The 20,101-nt window shown below is 44.7% G+C and overlaps 1 protein-coding gene and 1 non-coding gene across 2 annotated transcripts; both read left to right on the top strand.

The window, feature by feature from the left end:
* Positions 1 to 3,125: 3,125 nt before the first annotated feature.
* Positions 3,126 to 3,227, top strand: LOC147915657 (U6 spliceosomal RNA). The gene has a single exon (XR_015554184.1). It is a non-coding gene; the product is annotated as a U6 spliceosomal RNA (small nuclear RNA).
* A 4,739-nt stretch (positions 3,228 to 7,966) lies between these two features.
* On the top strand, positions 7,967 to 19,860 carry LOC101402165 (HLA class I histocompatibility antigen, B alpha chain-like). The gene is made up of 8 exons (XM_004424382.3): positions 7,967 to 8,119; positions 8,427 to 8,696; positions 8,957 to 9,232; positions 9,873 to 10,148; positions 10,252 to 10,365; positions 10,800 to 10,832; positions 10,973 to 11,020; positions 19,314 to 19,860. Exons 1-8 carry the CDS (start codon positions 8,047 to 8,049, stop codon positions 19,337 to 19,339), a joined length of 1,116 nt encoding a protein of 371 aa, XP_004424439.2. The 5' UTR covers positions 7,967 to 8,046; the 3' UTR covers positions 19,340 to 19,860.
* The last annotated feature ends 241 nt before the right edge of the window (positions 19,861 to 20,101 follow it).

Raw genomic sequence — 20,101 nt, 5'->3', positions numbered from 1 at the left:
CGCAGGAGGGCATGGGGCTGTGTCACACGTGGAGGCAGGAGGAATATGTGTGGAACCCCAGTAATAGACTTGGGTGCCTCCCAGTTTCCCCTTCCCTGTAATTGTGACTGGACACATGCAGCAACCTTGCCTGAGAATGGCTGCTTGAGCTGCCATAACAAAATACCATAAGTTGGGTGACTTAACAGAAATTTATTTGCTCACAGTTTTGGAGGCTAGAAGTCCAAGGTCAAGGTGTCAGCAGAGTTAGTGTCTGGTGAGGCCTCTCTTCGTGGGTTGCAGTGACCTTCTCTCTATGTCCTCACACACTCTTTCCTCTGTGAGCACAGGGGAATTGAGACAGAGTGAGAGAGAGAGAAAGAGAGAGGAAGTGCTAGCTCTGGTGTCTCCTCCTCTTCTGACAAAGATACCAGTCCTATCTAATTAGGGCCCCATCCTTATGACCTTATTTAGCCTTAATTACCTCTTTAAGGGCCCTATCTCCAAATACAGTCACATTAGGTGTTAGGGTTTCAACGTAAGAATTTGGGGGTGGATACAATCCAGTCCATAACAGAAGGGTTTGAGTTCCAAGGGCTCAGACCTGTCAGGTAGGAAGGTTTAGTCACAATCCCCAAGTAAGACACCAGGACCCCCACTCCTGTGCTCTGAAACCCATGGCAGCATTTGTGCAGAGACCTTGCTTCCCATGAGCTGTTCCCAGACAATGACTGGTCACAGCAGGGACACTAAAGCAGGCCATTCCTGGGACACATGGGACTCCTCTGATGGCCAGCTGTGGCTTGAGGATTCCCCTACAGCCTTACTCCATTCACTTAGATTGCCTGGTGATTGAGGACAGTCCAAGAAATCTTCTCTCCCGATCATCACTTGGGGTCGGACTTGCATCCCCGTGTGCTGCCTCGCCCAGCGTTTTCTGGCTCCCTCTCCATGTTCTCTGATAGGTGTTTCCCCTAAAAAAATACTGCTGAGTTTAATCCTATCTTGGCATCTGCTTCTTGGAGGACTCCGACTAACAAAATCTTTTCATCCATATACCAACGACCTACTACTTGTAGGTCCATCTTGTAAAATCCTCTCTCTATCCAACTTCTCCCACAGCATCTGGTCTATTTCACTTGTCTTTGTATTCTCTCTCAGTTAATAGGCGTTTGTTGTTCTAAGCCACTAAGTTTTAGTGTAATTTGTTACACAGCAGTAGATAGCTAATAAGGCTCTGTTGAGTTACTATTATTTTATAGGTATTGTCTACATCTCTTTTAGTTCCTTGAAACTTGAAAATGTTATCTATGCTCAATTCCAACTCCTCCTCTTTTTTCTTATATTTTTATTTTCTTTTGTCTTTTCTCCTTCCTTCCCTCCTTCCTTTAGGAATTCTTATTATTGGATATTTGTGGCTATGCTAAAAGGAAGTATTATCTGGATGTCTATGCTAAAAGTGTAAGGCCAACATATATGGAATAAAAGTAAAGTAAAGGAAGTAATTGAGAGTCTGAAAAAAAATGCCTGGGTGATTCTGCAACTAAGGAAGTGACTTGCAACTCTTATTTCCTCCCCTTCAGCTGAGTTTATTTCAGTTTCAGAACAAACACGTAAGCAACATGAACACTTACACATTTCTGGTAGAAGTTTAAATTGGTACAAGCATTTTGGAAATCACATTAGCATTATCTTGTATGGTTATACTAAATACCCTATATAATCCAGCAGTCCTACTCCTGATCATACACTCTGGGGAATTTCTTGCCTATGTGTCCCAGGAGACATGTGCACTAATGTTTATAGCGAAAACTGGAATAAACCACAAATATGTCAATAGAAAAATAGCAAAATTTTATATATTCACAAAATATAAAACTTTAGCAGTAAAAATGAATGAGCAACAGCCTCACACATGAGGAATAATTCTCCTACAGGGAATGTTGAGTCACAAAAGAATACATGCAGTATTTCACTGTACATAAAGTTTAAAAACAGACAAAACTAAATAATTTTTGGTTTGGTGATATATACACTTACTGTAAAATCTTTAGAGAAACTCAAGGGAATAGTAAACACAAGTCTAGGATAGAGGTTACATCTGGAAGATGGGGTTGGCGAGGCACCGATGGTGGCTTCATAGGTTCTGCTTCTTACACCAGTAGAGGGTGCCCAGGTATTTACTTGGTCATAACTTCTTAAACTGACATTTTTCAAACTGAAGCTTGTGATGCGTTGCTGGCTAGTTGTTTTTTAAATGAAAGAGAAAAGAAATTACCAAAGTTCATGGCCACGATCCTTATCAAGGGCGACCACATTGGAGCAAAGCCACAGCCAATGTTATGAGCCATGTAAGAAAGAGGGCCAGGATACCATAAAAAATTAGTATTGGCTAGAAATGGGTCATGTGATCTTTTGCTCACTGGCATCTCTTTAGATTTTCCCGTATACAATGTTCAACCTGATGTGCAAGGCAATTCTATCTTGTGAAGGATTTGATGTGCTGCTTACATTTAACCTCAATGGACTAAATACATTTACAGAATTGGCAAAGTACATTGTTGATCAATATAAGTTAAACTGGAAAATTTTTAAAGGAATAACTAGTGATAGAGCAGAAAATATGAATGGAAAACACAATAAAGATGCTTTAAAAAAAATTTAGAGGAACATAATAACAATACATTTTAGAGTCACACTGGGGTCCAAATCCTATCTACCAAACGTCATAGAAAAACACAGTGAAAGATGTTAAATTTATTGTAAGATGTCAACTGAATAGTTAGTATTTGGAAAACTTTGTTCCCAGATTGAAATTACTGTTTCTGTCTATCGCATCACACCAAAATTCTTGTCATGATGCTAAGCCTGGTATAGAATGAGGTATGAGAATCACATTTTTCTAACTGAAAAGCAATCTGACTAGGTAAATATTTTAGAAGATGATGTTTGAGTGAGAAATTGGCATTTTAGCTAATATTTTTGGCATTCTTAACAAAGGAAACAAAACTTCGAAGCAAAAACAAAGATTAGTTTATAGGCATTATTGTTATGGCATGGAAGTCTTGGGACCATTTGATCTAGCTATTAAGTATATGTTCTCAACTTCGTTCAACTTGTTCTTTCTTATTGAAGAAATATTGTTCCTGCTTTGGCAGCACACATACTAAAATTGGAACATACAGAGAAGATTAGCACGGCCCCTGTGCAAAGACGACAAGCAAATTCATGAAGTATTGCTTATTTTTAAAAGAAAACAAAACGTTATTATTAAAGGCATTTGCAAGAAAAACTTAGAAATATTGTTGTAGCTCCTTTCTCTGGTCTCAAACTTATTATTAATCATTACTTTCCAAAAGATAAATTTAGGGCCGGCCCCGTGGCTTGGCGGTTAAGTGCACGCACTGTGCTGCCGGCGGCCCGGGTTCGGATCCCGGGTGCGCACCGACGCACCGCTCCTCTGGCCATGCTGGGGCCGCGTCCCACATACGGCAACTAGAAGGATGTGCAGCTATGACAGACAACTATCTGCTGGGGCTTTGGGGGAAAAATAAATAAATAAAAAATCTTTAAAAAAAAAAAAGATAAATTTAAAGCATTAAAAAAGAATCAGATAAAAGAAACATTTGACTTACAAAATCCTAAAACAATATTTAATTTTAATTTTTGTTTTAATCTGTATGTATATTCTTAGACACTCCTCTCTTCTAGAGGTGGAGTTTACTTCCCTCCTCTTGAGTGTGGGCTGCACTTAATGACGCACTGCTAACTGTTAGAGTAAGGTTGGTGGAATGGTGTGTGACTCTGGGTCTAGGACATAAAACACATTGCAGCTTCCATCTTGGTTGCTCTCTCTCTCTCTCTCAGATCATTTGCTCTGGGGGAAGCCAGCTGCTATGTCATAAGCAGCCCTATGGAAAGGTCCATGTGGCTAGAAACTGAGGCCCTCTTCCAACAGCCATATGAGTGAGCCATATTTCCTGGGAATCCCCCAGCTCCAGTCAAGCCATCAGATGATGCAGCCCTGGCTGATAACCTTGAGAGAGGCCCTGAGCCAGAAACACTCAGGTAAACCTCTCCTAGATTCTTGATCATCAGAAACTTGGAGATAATAAATGTTTGTTGCTTTGAGCAGCTAAGTTTTGAGTAATTTGTTATGCAGCAGTAGATAACTAATACAATGTCTAAGGAGGAAAACGAATTATTGCACTTTAATTTTCATTTGCTCTAAATTAACTATAAGATATTAAACATGTCATTTGGTTTTAGGACTTAAGGAGAATTTTCATGGCTAATACACAGGATGTATTTTATCACCATTTAAACAGTCTATTTACCTGAACTTCAATTTCCAAGTGTGACCCAATTAAACAGAAAAGGAAGAACCAGGCCAAGCTAGCTTGATTCTGTGAAGGACCTCCAATAACCACCCCCTGGTTATTCACCTTCCCCTCAGTTAGTCAATCAAACATTAATGCAGGTGCTGCTGTGAAGTGATTTTGTAGTGTGGGGGAAGAGGGAGAATCTCCCTCTGCCCTTTCCCTTAAGGTTCTTATGGCTGGCCAAATAATTAAAAAGACAGGTAAGCAGGAGAAAATAATAGCAAGTTTAGTAACATGTATACATGGGAGAAACCAGGGACACTGCGTTTCTCAACACAATAGCAGAAATTCTCATCTCAAATACCATGTTCAGCTAAAGACAAAGGAGGATGTTGGGGGTGGAGAGGTGTCAGTTACAGGAGATTACCACTAAAGCACAGTAAACAAGAGTAAGGTTATTATGCAGATTTAAGGCCTCACCTTCCACATTGATAAGTTTCTAGAAATGAGGTCATCCCCCCTCTTCCCAATACAGAGAGGGAGATACCTTTACAAATGGAGATTTCCCTTATAAACGTAAATGTTTGTCTGGCAACTCCTCGCAGGGCCATCCAGAGACTGTGGCCAGAGAGACAGAACTTCTGATAAGATGGGCTTGTTGGTGCCTTTCCTATTGTAACATCTATTTTACATTATATTACAGCCATCAGATGGAAGATCTGTTCCAGGAAGGAGTTACTATGTCAAATTCTTTAGGCAGTTAGTAGGGGAGGTCAAATGTCCATCAGAGAAAACAATCAAGGTAAAGCGAGATATTTCAGGGTGGCCAAATCTTGATCTCCCATAGTAGGTATAATTAAGGTCTCAAATCAGTTGACCTTAAGACAGGGGGATTACTCTGGGTTGGACAGTCCTAATCTGGTGAGCCCTTAGAAGGAGTGGGTTCTTCCTGAGCAGAGACACAAAGTGTGAGAAGGATTCAGTGTGAAGAGGGTTCTCCATTGTTGGCTTTGCAAATGGAGGGCCACATGGCAAAGAATGCTGGTGGCCACTAGGAGTTGGGACCAGCACCCACTCCCCCTCCACCAGGAGGCAAGGAATCAGGGACCTCAGTCTTATAACTGTAAGAAACAGAATTCTGCAACAGCTCTATATGAGTTTGAAGGGGGATCCCGCCTCAAGGCGAGAACCCAGCTTTGTGAAACCCTGAACAGAGAACCCACCCACACCATGCCTGGATTTCTTACTTAGGAACTGTAAGCAAATAAACGGGTGTTGTTTTAAGCAAGTGTTTATTTTTATGTAATTTTTAAGTAATTTTTATGCAATAATAGGAAACTAATAAATAGGCTCACTGTGCAACAGGTAAGCACATAGCATTTTTTCCACTGGAATGAATTTATGAACACTAGTTGCATGAAATAAAACCTTTTCTGATTTTGCGATGCAACTAAATTCTAATACAGTCAAATTATTCATTCAGTCAACAACAACTAATTTAACGCCTACTATGTACCAGCCTTCTATGCTGGGGATACAATTTTGACCTACATAGCCCAAAGCCCTTATGCTCATGTGCTTTACATTCTAGAGGCTTCCCAAGAGTGAGATGGAATCACTGGAGTGTTGTAAGTGAAGAAATGACACATCTTGACTCACTTTAGCAGGATCACTGACCCCTGTGGGGAGAAGAGTCCTTGGGTGGCAAGTGAGGGGGTGTCACTGGTGCCACAATTCAGGAGTGAGTGGGTGGTGGAAACCAAGGGGAAAAGAAGGCCTGAGGAGTGAAAGGGACAGAAAAGGGCTAGAGAAGCAGGAGTGAGGAAAGATGCAGAGGCAAAGAATCCTAAAGCAGTGGAATTCTCAAATTTAAATCCATTGTTATATAGATTTTTAATAAATATGTATCTATAGGGTTTAGCAGGATATTCTTTGCATCTAGTATTTGCTACATTCTGTGGGCCTGCCTAAAAACCAATTGCCTCTTTATGTTAATCAGGGTAAAAAAAAATAATACCAAGTGCCCCAATGAAATATGCATATCTCTTAGGTATCAATTCATAAATATAGGCCATGCATGAGCATTGGTGAAGGGCATTTTGAGTGCACTAAATACTTGTACCTTTGAGGTGATTAAAGTTTGTATACTCTTCTAGTTGAAATATACAGTAACAAATTGTGCTTTTGAAGCTGGGTACCTGAGGGTTATTGTAGATATTCAATATGAACATGATTGCCTTTCCACTTTGTTCCCACCACAGACGTAGATGAAGAGAGTAGGGATTGAAGCCAGTACCTGAGGGTTACAGTAGATCATGATTGTGTTTTGCAGTCTGCTGTTTAACCTGAAGGGTGACTCAGGGGGTCACAAGAATTTGTGAGCTTGTTTTGTAGAAGAAAGAGAATGCCTTAGGGGAGGTTGCAATCACCACATGACCAGCCCCCAGAATTGATGCCCAAAAGTCAGATCGCCCAAGGGCTTCTCTGGAGTGAAAGATTACCCTTTTGTTTCTCTGAAACTCCTCCTGCCAAGCCCCTTAGCTCCTCCATAAAACCCCCTGCTTTCTTCTCTTGTTAAGGCGGATTTGAGAGAACTCATCCTCCCACCATCTCCTTTTGGCCAATTCAAATAAGAATAAAACCTTTCTTCATTTCCAAGCACCAATGGCTCAGTGATTGGTTTACTGTGCATCGGCACACGAATTTGAGATTAAGAGGCTGGGTATTGATCCCAGCTCAACACAAGTCTCCCTTGTTTCTTTTCTACAATATGGCTTCCCTCATGTGAACCTTGTGTTGAGCCAGTATCAGTATCACTTCCATATGCTTCTTTGTATTGAGAACATATCTGGGACTCACACAGACAAACTCAAGGCTATGGAATGAAGATAATTTTAAAATACAACAACACAGTGGTCACTGATATACTGTTTGGGAAAGTTAAAATTTAGGAGCTTTGTGAGTCTGATTGCAGGGCTATTTAGACACATTTCTATAATAAGGGGCCAAAATCAGTTTCACAGATTAGATTCCTGATGTTCAGGGGTTTTCAAGATTGTGTTACCCACTGTAGTTAATGAACAAAAAGTAACCTGGTCTCCATAAGAACCTCTATCTGGTGTATTCAGGCACAACTCCTCCAGGTTTACAGCGAAAACCCCTGTCCCTGCACCTCCATTCCCAGGGGGAGCTCACTCTCTGGCATCAAGTTCCCTAGTGGTGAGTTTTCTTCTAGAAGAGTCCAGGGGGAGAGGTCGGGGATGAGAGGCAGGGAGTTCAGTTCAGCAAGAAGGATTCCGGAAAGAACAGTGCAGGAAAAGGGGCTGAGCCCAACTTGGGAGTCGCTTCCTGGTTTCCTCAGCCCCTGGGCCAGGACTCAGGGAGACGGTGTGACAAAGAGCTCTCGGTGCAGGAGGAGAGGGGTCAGGGCAGAGTCCCAAGTGCCCGGACGTGGCTCTCAGGAGTCAGGCCCGAGGGCGGTGTCTGGGGCGGGGAAGCTCAGTGTTGGGGAGTCCCCATCTCCCTGAGTTTCACTTCTCCCTATCACTACCTGTGTCAGGGCCTCCCGCCTGGAGACTCATGACGCGGCCGCAGTTCCCACTCCCATTGCGTGTCCGGTTTCTAGAGGAGCCAATCAGCGTCTCCGCGGTTTCCGGTAATAGTCTTCACGGAACCACCGGCACTCCAGATTCTCCACAGACCCGAAGATGAGGGTCACGACGCCCGATTCTCTACAGATCCGAGGATGAGGGTCATGGCGCCCGGAACCTTCCTCCTCCTGCTCTCGGGGGCCCTGACTCTGACCGAGACCTGGGCGGGTGAGTGCGAGGTCGGGAGGAAACGGCCTCTGCGGGGGTCGGAGTGAGGGGACCGCGCGGCGGGGGCGCAGAATCCCCGGGGAAGGCGCGTGTCCGCCGACACCCGCCCAGACCCCCTCCCCCACCTCGGCCCCGCCCCGCCCCGCCCCGCCTCCTCCCCTATCCTCTCCGGTCTCCTGTCCCTTCCTCTCTTCCAGTCGGGTCTCTTGCCGCCCCATTTCCGTCTCACGACTCCCTCTCCTTTTCCCCCCTCCCGGCCCCATCCACCTCGGGGCCGGGCCGGCTCTCAGCCCCTCCCCGCCCCCAGGCTCCCACTCCCTGAAGTATTTCTACACCGGCGTGTCCCGGCCCGGCCGCGGGGAGCCCCGCTTCATCGCCGTCGGCTACGTGGACGACACGCAGTTCGTGCGCTTCGACAGCGACGCCGCGAGTCCGAGGATGGAGCCGCGGGCGCCGTGGGTGGAGCAGGAGGGGCCGGAGTATTGGGAGCGGAACACGCAGATTTACAAGGTCACCGAACAGAATTTCCGAGTGGGCCTGAACAATCTGCGCGGCTACTACAACCAGAGCGAGGCCGGTGAGCGACGCGGGCCCGGGTGCAGGTCACGACCTTCCAAACCCCAGGGTCGCCCTGAGTCTCTGCGTCAGAGCGTCACCCCGAGCTCCACAAACAGGGCCCTTAATCCGGGAAGAGCCCACAGGGATTCGCTGGGATTTTGTTTTCGGGTTTAGACTGAAAAGGCTCTGGCCAATCACCGCCCAGAGGTCTCTAGCGGGGGCGGGACCAAGTGGGCGGGGTTGACCGCGGGGCGGGGCTGACTTTAGTGGCTGGGTCAGGGTCTCATACCTTGCAGTGGCTTTGTGGATGTGACATGGGGCCGGACGGGCGCCTCCTCCGCGGGTACAGTCAGTTCGCCTACGACGGCACCGATTACCTCGCCCTGAACGAGGACCTTCGCTCCTGGACCGCGGCGGACACGGCGGCTCAGATCACCCGGCGCAAGTGGGAGGAGGCCAGTGAGGCTCAGCATAACAGGGCCTACCTGGATGGGGACTGCGTGGAGTGGCTTCGCAGATACCTGGAGGACGGGATGGAGACGCTGCAGCGCGCAGGTACGAGGGACGAGGGACGGAAGGTGCCTCCTGGATCTCCCCTCAGGCTTGGGCTGACATCCCTCTACTGGGGGAGGGAAATAAGATCTAGGCCAGAATAGGCGCCTCCCATCTGCCAGGAGAGTGAGGAATCCACCTGGGTGTTCAGATTAGGTGCCAGAGAGTGACTTGCCCAGAGTGCCTATGCTTCTCTGAAGACAATTAAGGGATGCAGTGTCTTCTGGGATGGAGGGGGAAGCCATTCTTGAAACAACTGATCACTGGTTCTCTTTAACTCTGGCAGTGGCTTTGGAAACCATGGAGACTTTCTCAGGCCTTGTTCTCTGACTCACACTCTATGTGTTTGAGGTCTGACTCCAGCTTTTCTGAGTCCCTCCGCCTCCACTCAGGTCAGGATCAGAAATCCCTTTTCTCCTCCTCAGTGACCTGTCTCTTACCCTAGGATGTCTCACATTGATTCTAGAAATTTCCAGAGAACAGAGATTATTCCGGATGCCTGTGTCCAGCCTGGTGCCTGGCTTTTGTGCTCCCTTCCCCCACTCCAGTTGTCCTGTCCATGCTCAGGATGGTCACATAAGCACTGCTTCAGTGGCAACAAGAGGGATGTAAAATTCCTGAATTTTCTGACCCTTCTTCTCAGACCCTCCAAAGACACATGTGACCCACCACCCCATCTCTGACCATGAGGTCACCCTGAGGTGCTGGGCCCGGGACTTCTACCCTGCGGAGATCACCCTGACCTGGCAGTGTGACGGGGAGGACCTGACCCAGGACACCGAGTTTGTGGAGACCAGGCCTGCAGGGGACAGGACCTTCCAGAAGTGGGCAGCTGTGGTGGTGCCTTCTGGAGAGGAGCAGAGATACACATGCCATGTGCAGCATGAGGGGCTGCCTGAGCCCATCACCCTGAGATGGGGTAAGGAGGGTGATACGGGCTCAGAGCCTCTTCTCAGGGAAATCCGGAGGCCTTCTGGAGAACTCAGCAGGGTCAGAGCCCTTACCTTCCCTTTCCTTCCCAGAGCCGCCTCCTGAGTCCACCATCCCCATTGTGGTCATCATTGCTGGCCTGGTTCTCTTTGTGGTCACTGGAGCTGTGGTGGCTGGAGCTGTGATCTGGAGGAAGAAGCACTCAGGTAGGGAAGGGGTGTGGTCGGAGTTTTCTTGTCGCACTAGGGGGTGTCAAGCCCAGGTAGAAGCTTGTCCTGCCTCCTTAATGGGAAGTCCCATCCAAGGCACATGTACTTTCCTAGTCTGGGGCTAACACTTACTTTTTAGTAAAGCACATGTGAAAATGGAGGACAAATTTATCACCTTGATGAGTCTGGTGATGGGTACCTGACTGCCAGCAGTCACAAGTCAGAGGGGAAGGTTGTTGGTGAGGACAGACCTGCAGGAGGGCAGTTGGTCCAGTCTCCACATATGTACTGTCCCTAGGTTTCCTGATTCTGCTTTAGGTCTGTAATCACAGTTCTGGAGACTTCTCTGGGGTCCAAGACTAGGGGGTTCCTTTAGGACCTCATGGCCCTGCCTCCTTCCTGGCTTCTCACAGGATGTTTTCTTCTCACAGGTGAAAAAGGAGGAAGCTACATTCAGGCTGCAAGTAAGTATGGGGGTGGTGATCTCTGAGACCACTGTGATAGTGTAGACAGGAGCCCATGGGGGAGCTCACCCACCTTATAGTTCCTTCTTTAGTCTTATCTCCTGTGGGCTCTGACCGAGTTGTGTTTTGTTCTACCCCAGGCAGTGACAGTGACCAGGGCTCTGATGTGTCTCTCACTGATCCCAAAGGTGAGACTCTGGAGGCCCTGAAGTGGGAGGGGTTGTGGCAGAGGGGACAGACTGGGTTATGGGGATTCTTTGGTTGGGACATTTTGAGCATGTGGTGGGCCATTTAGAATGTCACCAATTACAGTGAGGGACTTAAATTTGTTCATAATTATTTTCTTCTATAGTGTGAGACAGCTGCCTTGTGGGGGACTGAGTGATGCAGGATTTGTTCCCATTGCACCCTCCGTTGTGACTTCAGGAATCTCTGACTTCTCTTTCTGCAAAGGGCATCTGAATGTGTCTGCATTCCTAATGGCATAATGTGAGGAGGTGGGGAGACTGGTCTCCCCCACAAGCCCCTCCCCTCACTGACCTGTATTCTTCCCTGATCCACTTTCTTGTGCCAGCAGAGGTGGGGCTGGGCTGTCTCCCTTCCTGTCTTTACTTCATGTTGCACTGAGTTGCAACTTCTTCCTTATTGAAAATAAACATCTGTATATGAATTTGTTTTTTCAATTTCAAGCCATGAGGTGTTGGTGGGTGAATTAAAGGAGAAGATCCTAAAATTTGAGAAAGGAAATAAAGGGAAGCACTGAGAACTTCCAGAACCCATATATTTGCTCTCCTGAGTCTGTTGCAGGTGGGGACAGGAGAAGGCTGTGAGGAGCTGAGCATGGACGGGGCTTGTGTCCAGTCAGTGCTCAGTGCATCATGGGCTTTGATGTGGTCACTCCTTGGCTGGGTAATCTCTCTGCTCCTTTGTCCTTGTCCCTTAGGTAGAACTTTGTCCCACCAAGACCTGTGATCACGGTGACAGGGACATCACCTGGGCCTTGTCACCAGGACTGCAGGCAGTGAGGGCTTCATGTGGCCAGGTCAGCTGAGGCACAGGCCTGGGTCTGGCCCTCAGCTCCTCTGTTGGATTTCTATTTGTTTTTTCTTTGTTTCTGTAGAGGTTGGGCCTGTTCTTGTTCTTGTTTGTGAGTTCTAATCTCATTCTCTTCTAGGTGTCCCCCATCTCTCACAGCAGCAGGAGTTTGGCCTGTCATTGTCCCCACAAGGCCAGGTAGCCCCTGCACACAGGCATCTGTGTGGTGTCCAGAGATGAATTTTCAGACTCGTCCAGCTCTGTCTTCTTCTAGGGCTTGATTGTCATTTCCACCTTTTCCCAACCTTCTCAAAGGAGCCAGATTCTGGAATTAGAGAGGAAGGATCCCATAGTTTCTCATGCTAGAGAAGTTCCTGTTGGGATTCTTCTGCTCTCTAGCCTGCCCTCTGTCCTGGCCCTTAGCTCTAGTCATCCTAGTGCTGGCTCCAATCTGAACTCTATTGTATAAAGCAGAGTAGATTTATATTTGGTTAGAAAATAGGACCCATAGTCAAAGATCATTGTTTTCCGACGAGAGAAATGTATTGTGTGTTGTGGTGTGCAGGAGGGTTGGTACGGGAGGGAGAGCAGCACTTGTGAGAAAAGTACAGGCGGCATTGATGTCAGTGTGAGAGGATGTCGTGCTGTAGCTGCCACAAAACAGCGTGTGGCCTGAGGTTACATTAATAAAGATACTGTCTGTAGATTAGGGAGGTGCTCTACACTGATCATTCATTCAACTGATATTGGTTGTGTGCCAGATGTGTGACATACTATCTTTGCAACTAAGAAACAGATGAAAAATTGAAGTGAAAACAGAAGTTGCTGGCCTTGTGGAGCATATGCTGTAGTGGGAAGAGACAGACTATACACTATAAACATAGTAAATAAGGAAAGTGTTTATGTTAGCAAGTAGCAATTGCTATGGAAAAAACGCAGTGGGGAAGGCAATCCAGAGGGTGGGGGTGGGGACAGGGAAGATGGCTCTTTTAATTTGGAAGGTAAGTGTGGGCCTCACTGGGAAGGTGACTTTTGAGGAAAGATGTGAAGGACATGAGGAATTCTCCACGAGGATGTCTGGGGGAAGTTCTTCCCAGGCAGGGGAACCTCCAGGGCAAATGTGCTAGGGCAGGAGTGTGTCTATGTGTTTGGGGAAGAGCGAGGAGGCCAGTAAGGCTGGAGCAGAGAGCAATTGAGATGAGATAGAGGTGCATCCAGACCATGTAGGCCTGGAGGATGTTAGAAGGGCTTTGGCCTTTGCTCTGAGTGAGATGGGGAGTTACAAGACAGTTTAGGGCAGGAGAGGGACAAGGTATGACTTCTTTAAAAGGATCACTTTGGCTGCTGTGCTGAGAGCAGAATTGGGAGGCAAAGGGAAGGCACAAGGGAAGCAGCAGGAGACTAGTGCGGTGTTCCAGGCTGGAGGTGTCCATGGCTTCCACTGGTGTGAGTGGTAGAAATAGTGGGAAGTGATTGGATGCTGGATACATTCTGAGGATGGACTTCACAGCATTTCCTAATGGATTAATCTGGGGAATGAGAAGAGTTAAGGAGGAGACCCAGAAATTTGGACTGTGGAAGTAGAAAGATGTAGTTGCTGTCAGCAGAGGTAGGGAAGACTCTGGAAGAAGCATATTTATAGGAATTTGGTTTAAGAGATGTTGAATCTGAGATGTCTATTAGAAATGCAAGTGAGATAGTTGGATTGGCAGTTGGAAAGATGAGTCCGGAGTTTAGGAGAAATATCTGGGTTGGAGAAATAGATTTGGGAGGTGACACCATATAAATGATATTTAAAGCCTTGAGAACCAATGAAGTTACCAAGGGAGTGATCACTATAGGAGAGAAAGGAACAAGGACTGAACCCTGGCCTCCTCAGTGCTAAGGGCTCTGATCAGACCACGCACCCAGGGTAGACTGCACAGTTCTGACACCACATCTAGAAGGCACAGAGGTCAGGGAGTCCCAGACTTTCCTGTGCACAGGAATCCCCTGGACATGTGGTTAAGATTCAGCAAGTCTGGAGTAGAGTGTGAGATTCTGTATTTATAACAAGGTGCTGATGCTCCTGGTCTTCAGATCACACATTCAGTGGCAAGAATGCAGACCAGGATTCCTTCATGGCTGTGAATCAGCCTCACCTGTAGGGTTTGTGAAATAAGTGATCCCTTGGTCTTTTGCCTAATACTCTGAGATGCTGGGTCTGGGAAGAGGCCCGAGCATTTTGTAAGAAGCCCCACAAGCAGTCCTGGTGCTCAGCCAGATTGGGAACTACTGAGGTCAGTGATCAGAGAGTGCCCAGGGTGGGGAGGGGGTCCTAAATCCATATTAATTTTTTTTCCCTAGGAAAGAAAAGGGAGGACCTGTATTATCAATTATGAGAAGTGATGTCAGGAAATACATGTTGTTTCCTCTACCACAGTGTATAGTCAGGTGGAAGATTTAGGAAGTGGTTCACAGTTCAGCATAACGAAAAACTCTGAATCCTTGCTCTCTGAAATTATTCCCCAGATAGATTTTTCACTCACTTCTTGGAGCAAACAATGGAATCCAAAATTTTTCTAGTTTAGACATAAAGTTATACATATACACATACATACATATATATATATATATATGTATACACACACACACACACACATATATATATATAAATAATACTGGGGGCTTATATTATTTTGGAGAGGACCACAGAACAGGTTTGAGTCTATACAGTCAGGAACAAAATCAACAATTCACTCTCAGTTGGGTCCCACATAGGAACCACTGCCCTTGCTGCTAGGTACAGATGTCACTGCTCACACCACTGACACCCTTCATGATGGACCCTGAACCCTGGGGCTGGGACTGCTGTCACTACTGCTCCTGGCAACTGGATGTTGTTGCTGCCACTCATGCCACCCTTGCCAAATGCATTCTGCACAGTTGCAGCATCTCTGTGTCACCATGTCCTGAGTCAGAGTCTGACGTGGTCATCTGACTGGTGGAGCTTAAGCCTCATGCTGTGTCCATCTGCAAGAATGTTTGGGAAAGTGGATTTTCCTCTCTCATGGAGGGAGGTGGTCTCTGCCTCCCACCAAGATTCATTAAGTGTGGAATTCTCCTAATGCAGGTGCTAGGGGGCAAGGGACGGAAAAAGAATGACAGATTTCAATTTTTAGAGCAATGATCTGAGACTGGAACTCCATCTGGTCCTTTGTAGGCACTCAGGTTTAGGTGGAAGAACAGGTGACTAATAAATGACATTCAAGGTCATCTAAGGTTTACTTACTCTTACTCTGAATTTCTTTGTGGGATGGTGAGGAATTTTTTTCCTCCACCCAACCAATAATCTGATTCTCAGACACCAAGTGGGTGTCGTACTATTCAACTCAATTCTGACACTAACTACCTGGAATTAGCATTAGACCCACAGGTTAAGGGCTCAGTCCCACAAGACTGCCCTCACTTCAGACACAAGTCTCAAGTATCAGTTCCCCATGTTGCCTGCACATCTGTCCGACTTAGCTACAAAGTTAGGGGTTCCCCCCTCAAGTTTGATAATTTGCTAGACAACTCATAGAACTCAGGAAAATGCTATGCTTACTATTACAGTTTATTATCAAGGATACAAGTGAGCAGCCAGATGAAGAGGTATGTAGGGTGAGGTCTGGAAGTGTCTTGAGCACAGGAGCCTCTGACAGCATGGACTTCGAGTGTGCCTCCCTCCCAGCATGTGGATGTGTTCACCAATTCAGATTCTGTCATGTCAGAGTTTTTTATGAAAGTTTCATTACATAGGCATGATTGATTATATCATTGGCCATGGGTGATTGAACTCAGCGTCCAGCCCCTCCCCCCAGGATTTGAGGAGTGAGGCTGAAAGTTCCAAACCTCTAATCACAGCTTAGTCTTTCAGTGACCAGCCCCGACCTGAAACTATCTAGGACCCCTCAGCCAGAAGTCATCTCATTAGCATCCCAAAGATACTCTTACAACTCAGCAGATTCCAAAGGTTTGAGAAGCTCTGAGCCAGGAACCAGGGATAAAGACCAAATATTTTTATTATACCACAGGCCACCCTCTGGTCTTTGACTACAGATCCCTTATAGTAAAAGGACCATAACAATTAAAAGATGCTGGCACATTACTAGAGTCCCATTCAGTCACTAACAATTAGTCCAGTTCATCATCCTACTGAGGATATTTTCATGGCCAATAAATTTATGAAAAATTGCTCAACAGTTTTGTTCAGAAGGGAAATTCAAATTAAACCATGATGTGGTATCACTGCACACCTTCCAGAATGGCTAAAATGAAAGAGTCAGACAAAATCAATTGTTGGCAAGAATTTAGATTAATCATAGCTCTCATATTTTGCTAGTGGGGGAGTAAATTGATTAAAATACTTAGAAAAATTCTTTGGCGGTACCTACTAAAGCCAAACATTCGCTCACCATATGATCCAGCATTTCCACTCCTAGTTATATACCCAATAGACATGATACATATGTGTGCCAAATACATGAAAAAATTATTTACAGCAGCATGATTTGTAAAATCTGGATATAATAAATGCCCATGAACAGTAGAGGACAAGAAGTGTGGAATGGAACACACTATTCCATATAATTCATATATTGGAACACCTTATAACCATGAGAGTGAATAAGCTACACCCACACACAGCAACAGGGATGTGACCTGGTGACATAATGTTGAGTGAGAAAGCCAGATACAGAGGGGTATCCACTGTATAACTCCATTCTATCAAAAACTGACAGAACTCATCTATGGTGTTAAAAATCAAGATAACGGTTACTTTGTTGAGGGGTTGGTTTATGAATGAATAGGATTCAAGAGGGTTTCCCAGGATGCTGGAAATGTTGTTCCTTGATGTGGGTGTTGCTTATCCCAATGTTCTTTTTGTGAAAATCCTCTGTACACTTATGATTTGTCCACCTCTCTCTATGAGTGTTGTCCTTCGTGAAAGTACACTTTTCTGGATTTTTTGAAACAATTCTTTCTAAGCTAACGTAGAATTCTTTTCACTGAAAGCCCTTAGAAATGCTGAATTGAAAAAAAATCACTGCAATTTTTTAAAAATCCAAGGAAATACATGCCTGTCATTCAGATATAAAGATGAGAATCTAAAGCAAGACCAGTAAGTCTGGGAGCTGACACATGAACAGCTTTGGGAATGGCTGTCCAGCCAGGAACTAGGAATCAAAACCCAAACAAGCCCCTGGGAGGTGGAGGGTGTGAAAGATGCCCCTAAGTAATGCATGAATGACTCATGGGCAGAGGCTAATGGGTTGGCTCGCTGGTTAGGAACTTGCACAAAATAAAGTTGGAAAATTGAGAGGTGGAGGAGAGATGTGTTCATAGACCTCTTGCCATGTGCAGAGGAAGGTGAAGATACTGGTACGCATGTGGTACAGCAGAGGGTATCCATGTTGTGGTGACTGCTTGTAATTGAGTGGAGGAGATGACTTGATGGAGGCTGTCACTCAGCCTCTCCCCAGCACCACAGGGCTTGCTCATGGAGTCCTGTGCAAAGTGGCCATAATGATTTGGATGGAGAGTGCATGGGTACAACAATGTGCCTTTCCACTTACCAAGGCTGATCTGGCATCTGCCACTGCTGACTGCCCAGCCTGCTGATAGCAGCTGTTTCTTTGAAAAGAGAAATAAAATAAACAAAATTAATTAAGCACAAAACAGAGTTGTCTCAGGTAAATATGTCACTGCAGACACAGGAGAGATTTAAAGAACCTTAAAACTATGAAGAAATTTATGGCAAGTGAAAAGACTTATTGCAAGTAAAGAAGTTAAAGCAGTTGTAAAAATTCTATTTCCCTTCAACCATATCCAGAATGTTTTACAGGTAAGTTCTACCAAACCTTCAAACAAGGTTCCTGATCTTATATAAACTATTCAAGAGAATGGAGAAATAATGGGAAAACCAAACAACTCATTTTATTAGACATGAATAACATTGATCCTAAAACCAGTTAGGGAACAGTAAGAAAAAAAATATTACAGGAAAATCACCCTTAACAAATCAGATGTGAAAAGCTTGAGAAAAATAGTAGACAATATCCACCAATGTACTATAAAGCAATTAAATATCTTGACCAAGTTAGGTATCCCAAGAATGCAAGGATATTAAAACTTTAAATTTTTTAATGCAATTCACCACTTAAGTAAAGAATAAGAAAAGACAAGCATGGTCATATCTTAGTAGACGTAGAAAGTACTACAGATGAAATTTAACACTCCATCTGACTCAAAATTCTTCTTCAGTGTCTGCCACTTTTAAGAACCCACGTGATTAGATTAACCCCTCCCCCCAAATCAGGATAATCTCTTCACTCCAAGGTCCACGCCTTTACACATCCACAAAATCCTTTTGCTGTACACGGTAACACATTCACAGGTTCTGGAGATTAGGGCTTGGATGTGTTTGTGGGACCATTATTCTACCTACCACATCATATATGGTGATTGAATGAAGAGGTTTAATATTAGTCTAGTTAAAGTCCCAGAAGATTGCCGACACAAATGATCCGTAACCAATCTATAAATCAAAATTGGAGTGAGTTTATTATGAGCCAACCCTGAGGACCATATAGCCCAGGAGAGTCCTTTCATAAAAGAATGGAGTGCTCCAAAGAAGTGGGAGTGTACATAGTGGTTATATACAGTCAAAGAGCTTGTATCACGTATGATTGGAATGTCCCTTTTACAATAGTCATGAGATTGCTTTGCCGGCACAGCAATTCTGTGAACACAGCAGGCTGATAGTCGCAAGGTGGGTGGTCATAAGGTGAGCACAGTAGGTCAGCAATCAATCCTTAGTTTAGAGAAAGATGCTTATCCTTAAGGAAATGTCGATGTGGGGGAAGTTACATCCTTATCTTTGAGGGCATTGTTCTTGTCTTTGGGACATAGTAAATATTTGAAACAGATATACAAAACAACAAAAAACAAACACATAGAGACAGAGATTGATTGGTGGTTACCAGAGGGAGAGGGAGGAGGGAGGAGGGCGAAAGGGATGATTAGGCACATGTGTGTAACGATGTATTGTAATTAGTCTTTGGGTGGTGAATATGATGTAATCTATGCAGAAATAGAAGTATAATGATGTAGACCTGAAATTTATATAATGTTATAAACCAATGTTACTGCGATAAATAAATAAATAAATAAATAAATCAGATATACAATGCATGCTCAACAGCCATGTCAAGCCCTTTTGGAAAAAAGTTCAGGGTGAATTAGTTTTACACCATGGCTTCCTCATATACTCCAATATATCCTATTGCTTGTCATTTATTTATCAAGATGAAAAGGGAATAAACGGAGGGAGGAATTGTGTAAAGAGATTATGGCTAAGGATTAAGCAAAGGTATACAGAGTAATATGAATAAAAAGTGACCCATGTGGATTCATGTTTCACAGGAACATCAGATGATAAAGATAAATGATGATCTCAAAAGAAAAAACAGATTATCTCAAAAGGAACTACTACAGTTACAATGAAGCCAACTTCTCCCTGTCAGGAATGGCAGCCAGAAGACAATGAAATAATGTTGCCAAAGGCTGAGGGAAAACCAATGTCACACCAGGAATTTGGGACTGGAAAATCTTTCATGTATAAGATTAAAAAGGACAATATCATATCAATATAATTGTTAATTTCTTAGCAAAATATCTACTCTAAATATATTCGCAAGGTCATAGAGATATGTAAGAAAGAAAGCAAGCAGCAAAATTAATTGGTAATGTAAAACCATGATAAATGATTTATAGGTAAATCAATCCTATCTATATTAATACTAATAATGTGAAGTTCAAAGCACAGAAGTAATATAAATAAAATACTTAACATGTTGTGTCACAATTTCTTTCCCTATCTTCCCACCTTCACCTAGGCTGTATCATCCTTGAGGTCTGAGAGAGCTTGATTCTTTTTATTCAGTCTCCACTCCTTATATACAGTACCCTGAATAAAGTACGTATTTAACAAATGTTTACCAAATGAATGAGTTTCCTGGAAGTCCTTAGAAGACCAGGAATAGTGATGCGTGCGTACAATTGAAAAGAGGCTTAGGGGGCCAGCCAGGTGGAGCAAGCGGTTAAGTGTGGCAGCCCAGGGTTCACGGGTTCGGATCCCGGGCATGCACCCATGCACTGCTTGTCGAGCCATGCTATGGTGGAATCCCATATAAAGTAGAGGAAGATGGGCA

This window comes from Ceratotherium simum, chromosome 13, assembly GCF_057802395.1.
Source record: "Ceratotherium simum simum isolate JZ-2026a chromosome 13, ASM5780239v1, whole genome shotgun sequence".
Taxonomy (NCBI): Eukaryota; Metazoa; Chordata; class Mammalia; order Perissodactyla; family Rhinocerotidae; genus Ceratotherium; species Ceratotherium simum.
This window is presented reverse-complemented; position numbering and strand designations above follow the sequence as displayed.

Coding starts and splice junctions, on each gene's coding strand:
- LOC101402165 (XM_004424382.3), top strand. CDS start 8,047: ATGAGGGTCATGGCGCCCGGAACCTTCCTCCTCCTGCTCTCGGGGGCC. Junction 8,120..8,426: donor TCTGACCGAGACCTGGGCGG/GTGAGTGCGAGG, acceptor CCCCGCCCCCAG/GCTCCCACTCCCTGAAGTAT. Junction 8,697..8,956: donor CTACAACCAGAGCGAGGCCG/GTGAGCGACGCG, acceptor TGGCTGGGTCAG/GGTCTCATACCTTGCAGTGG.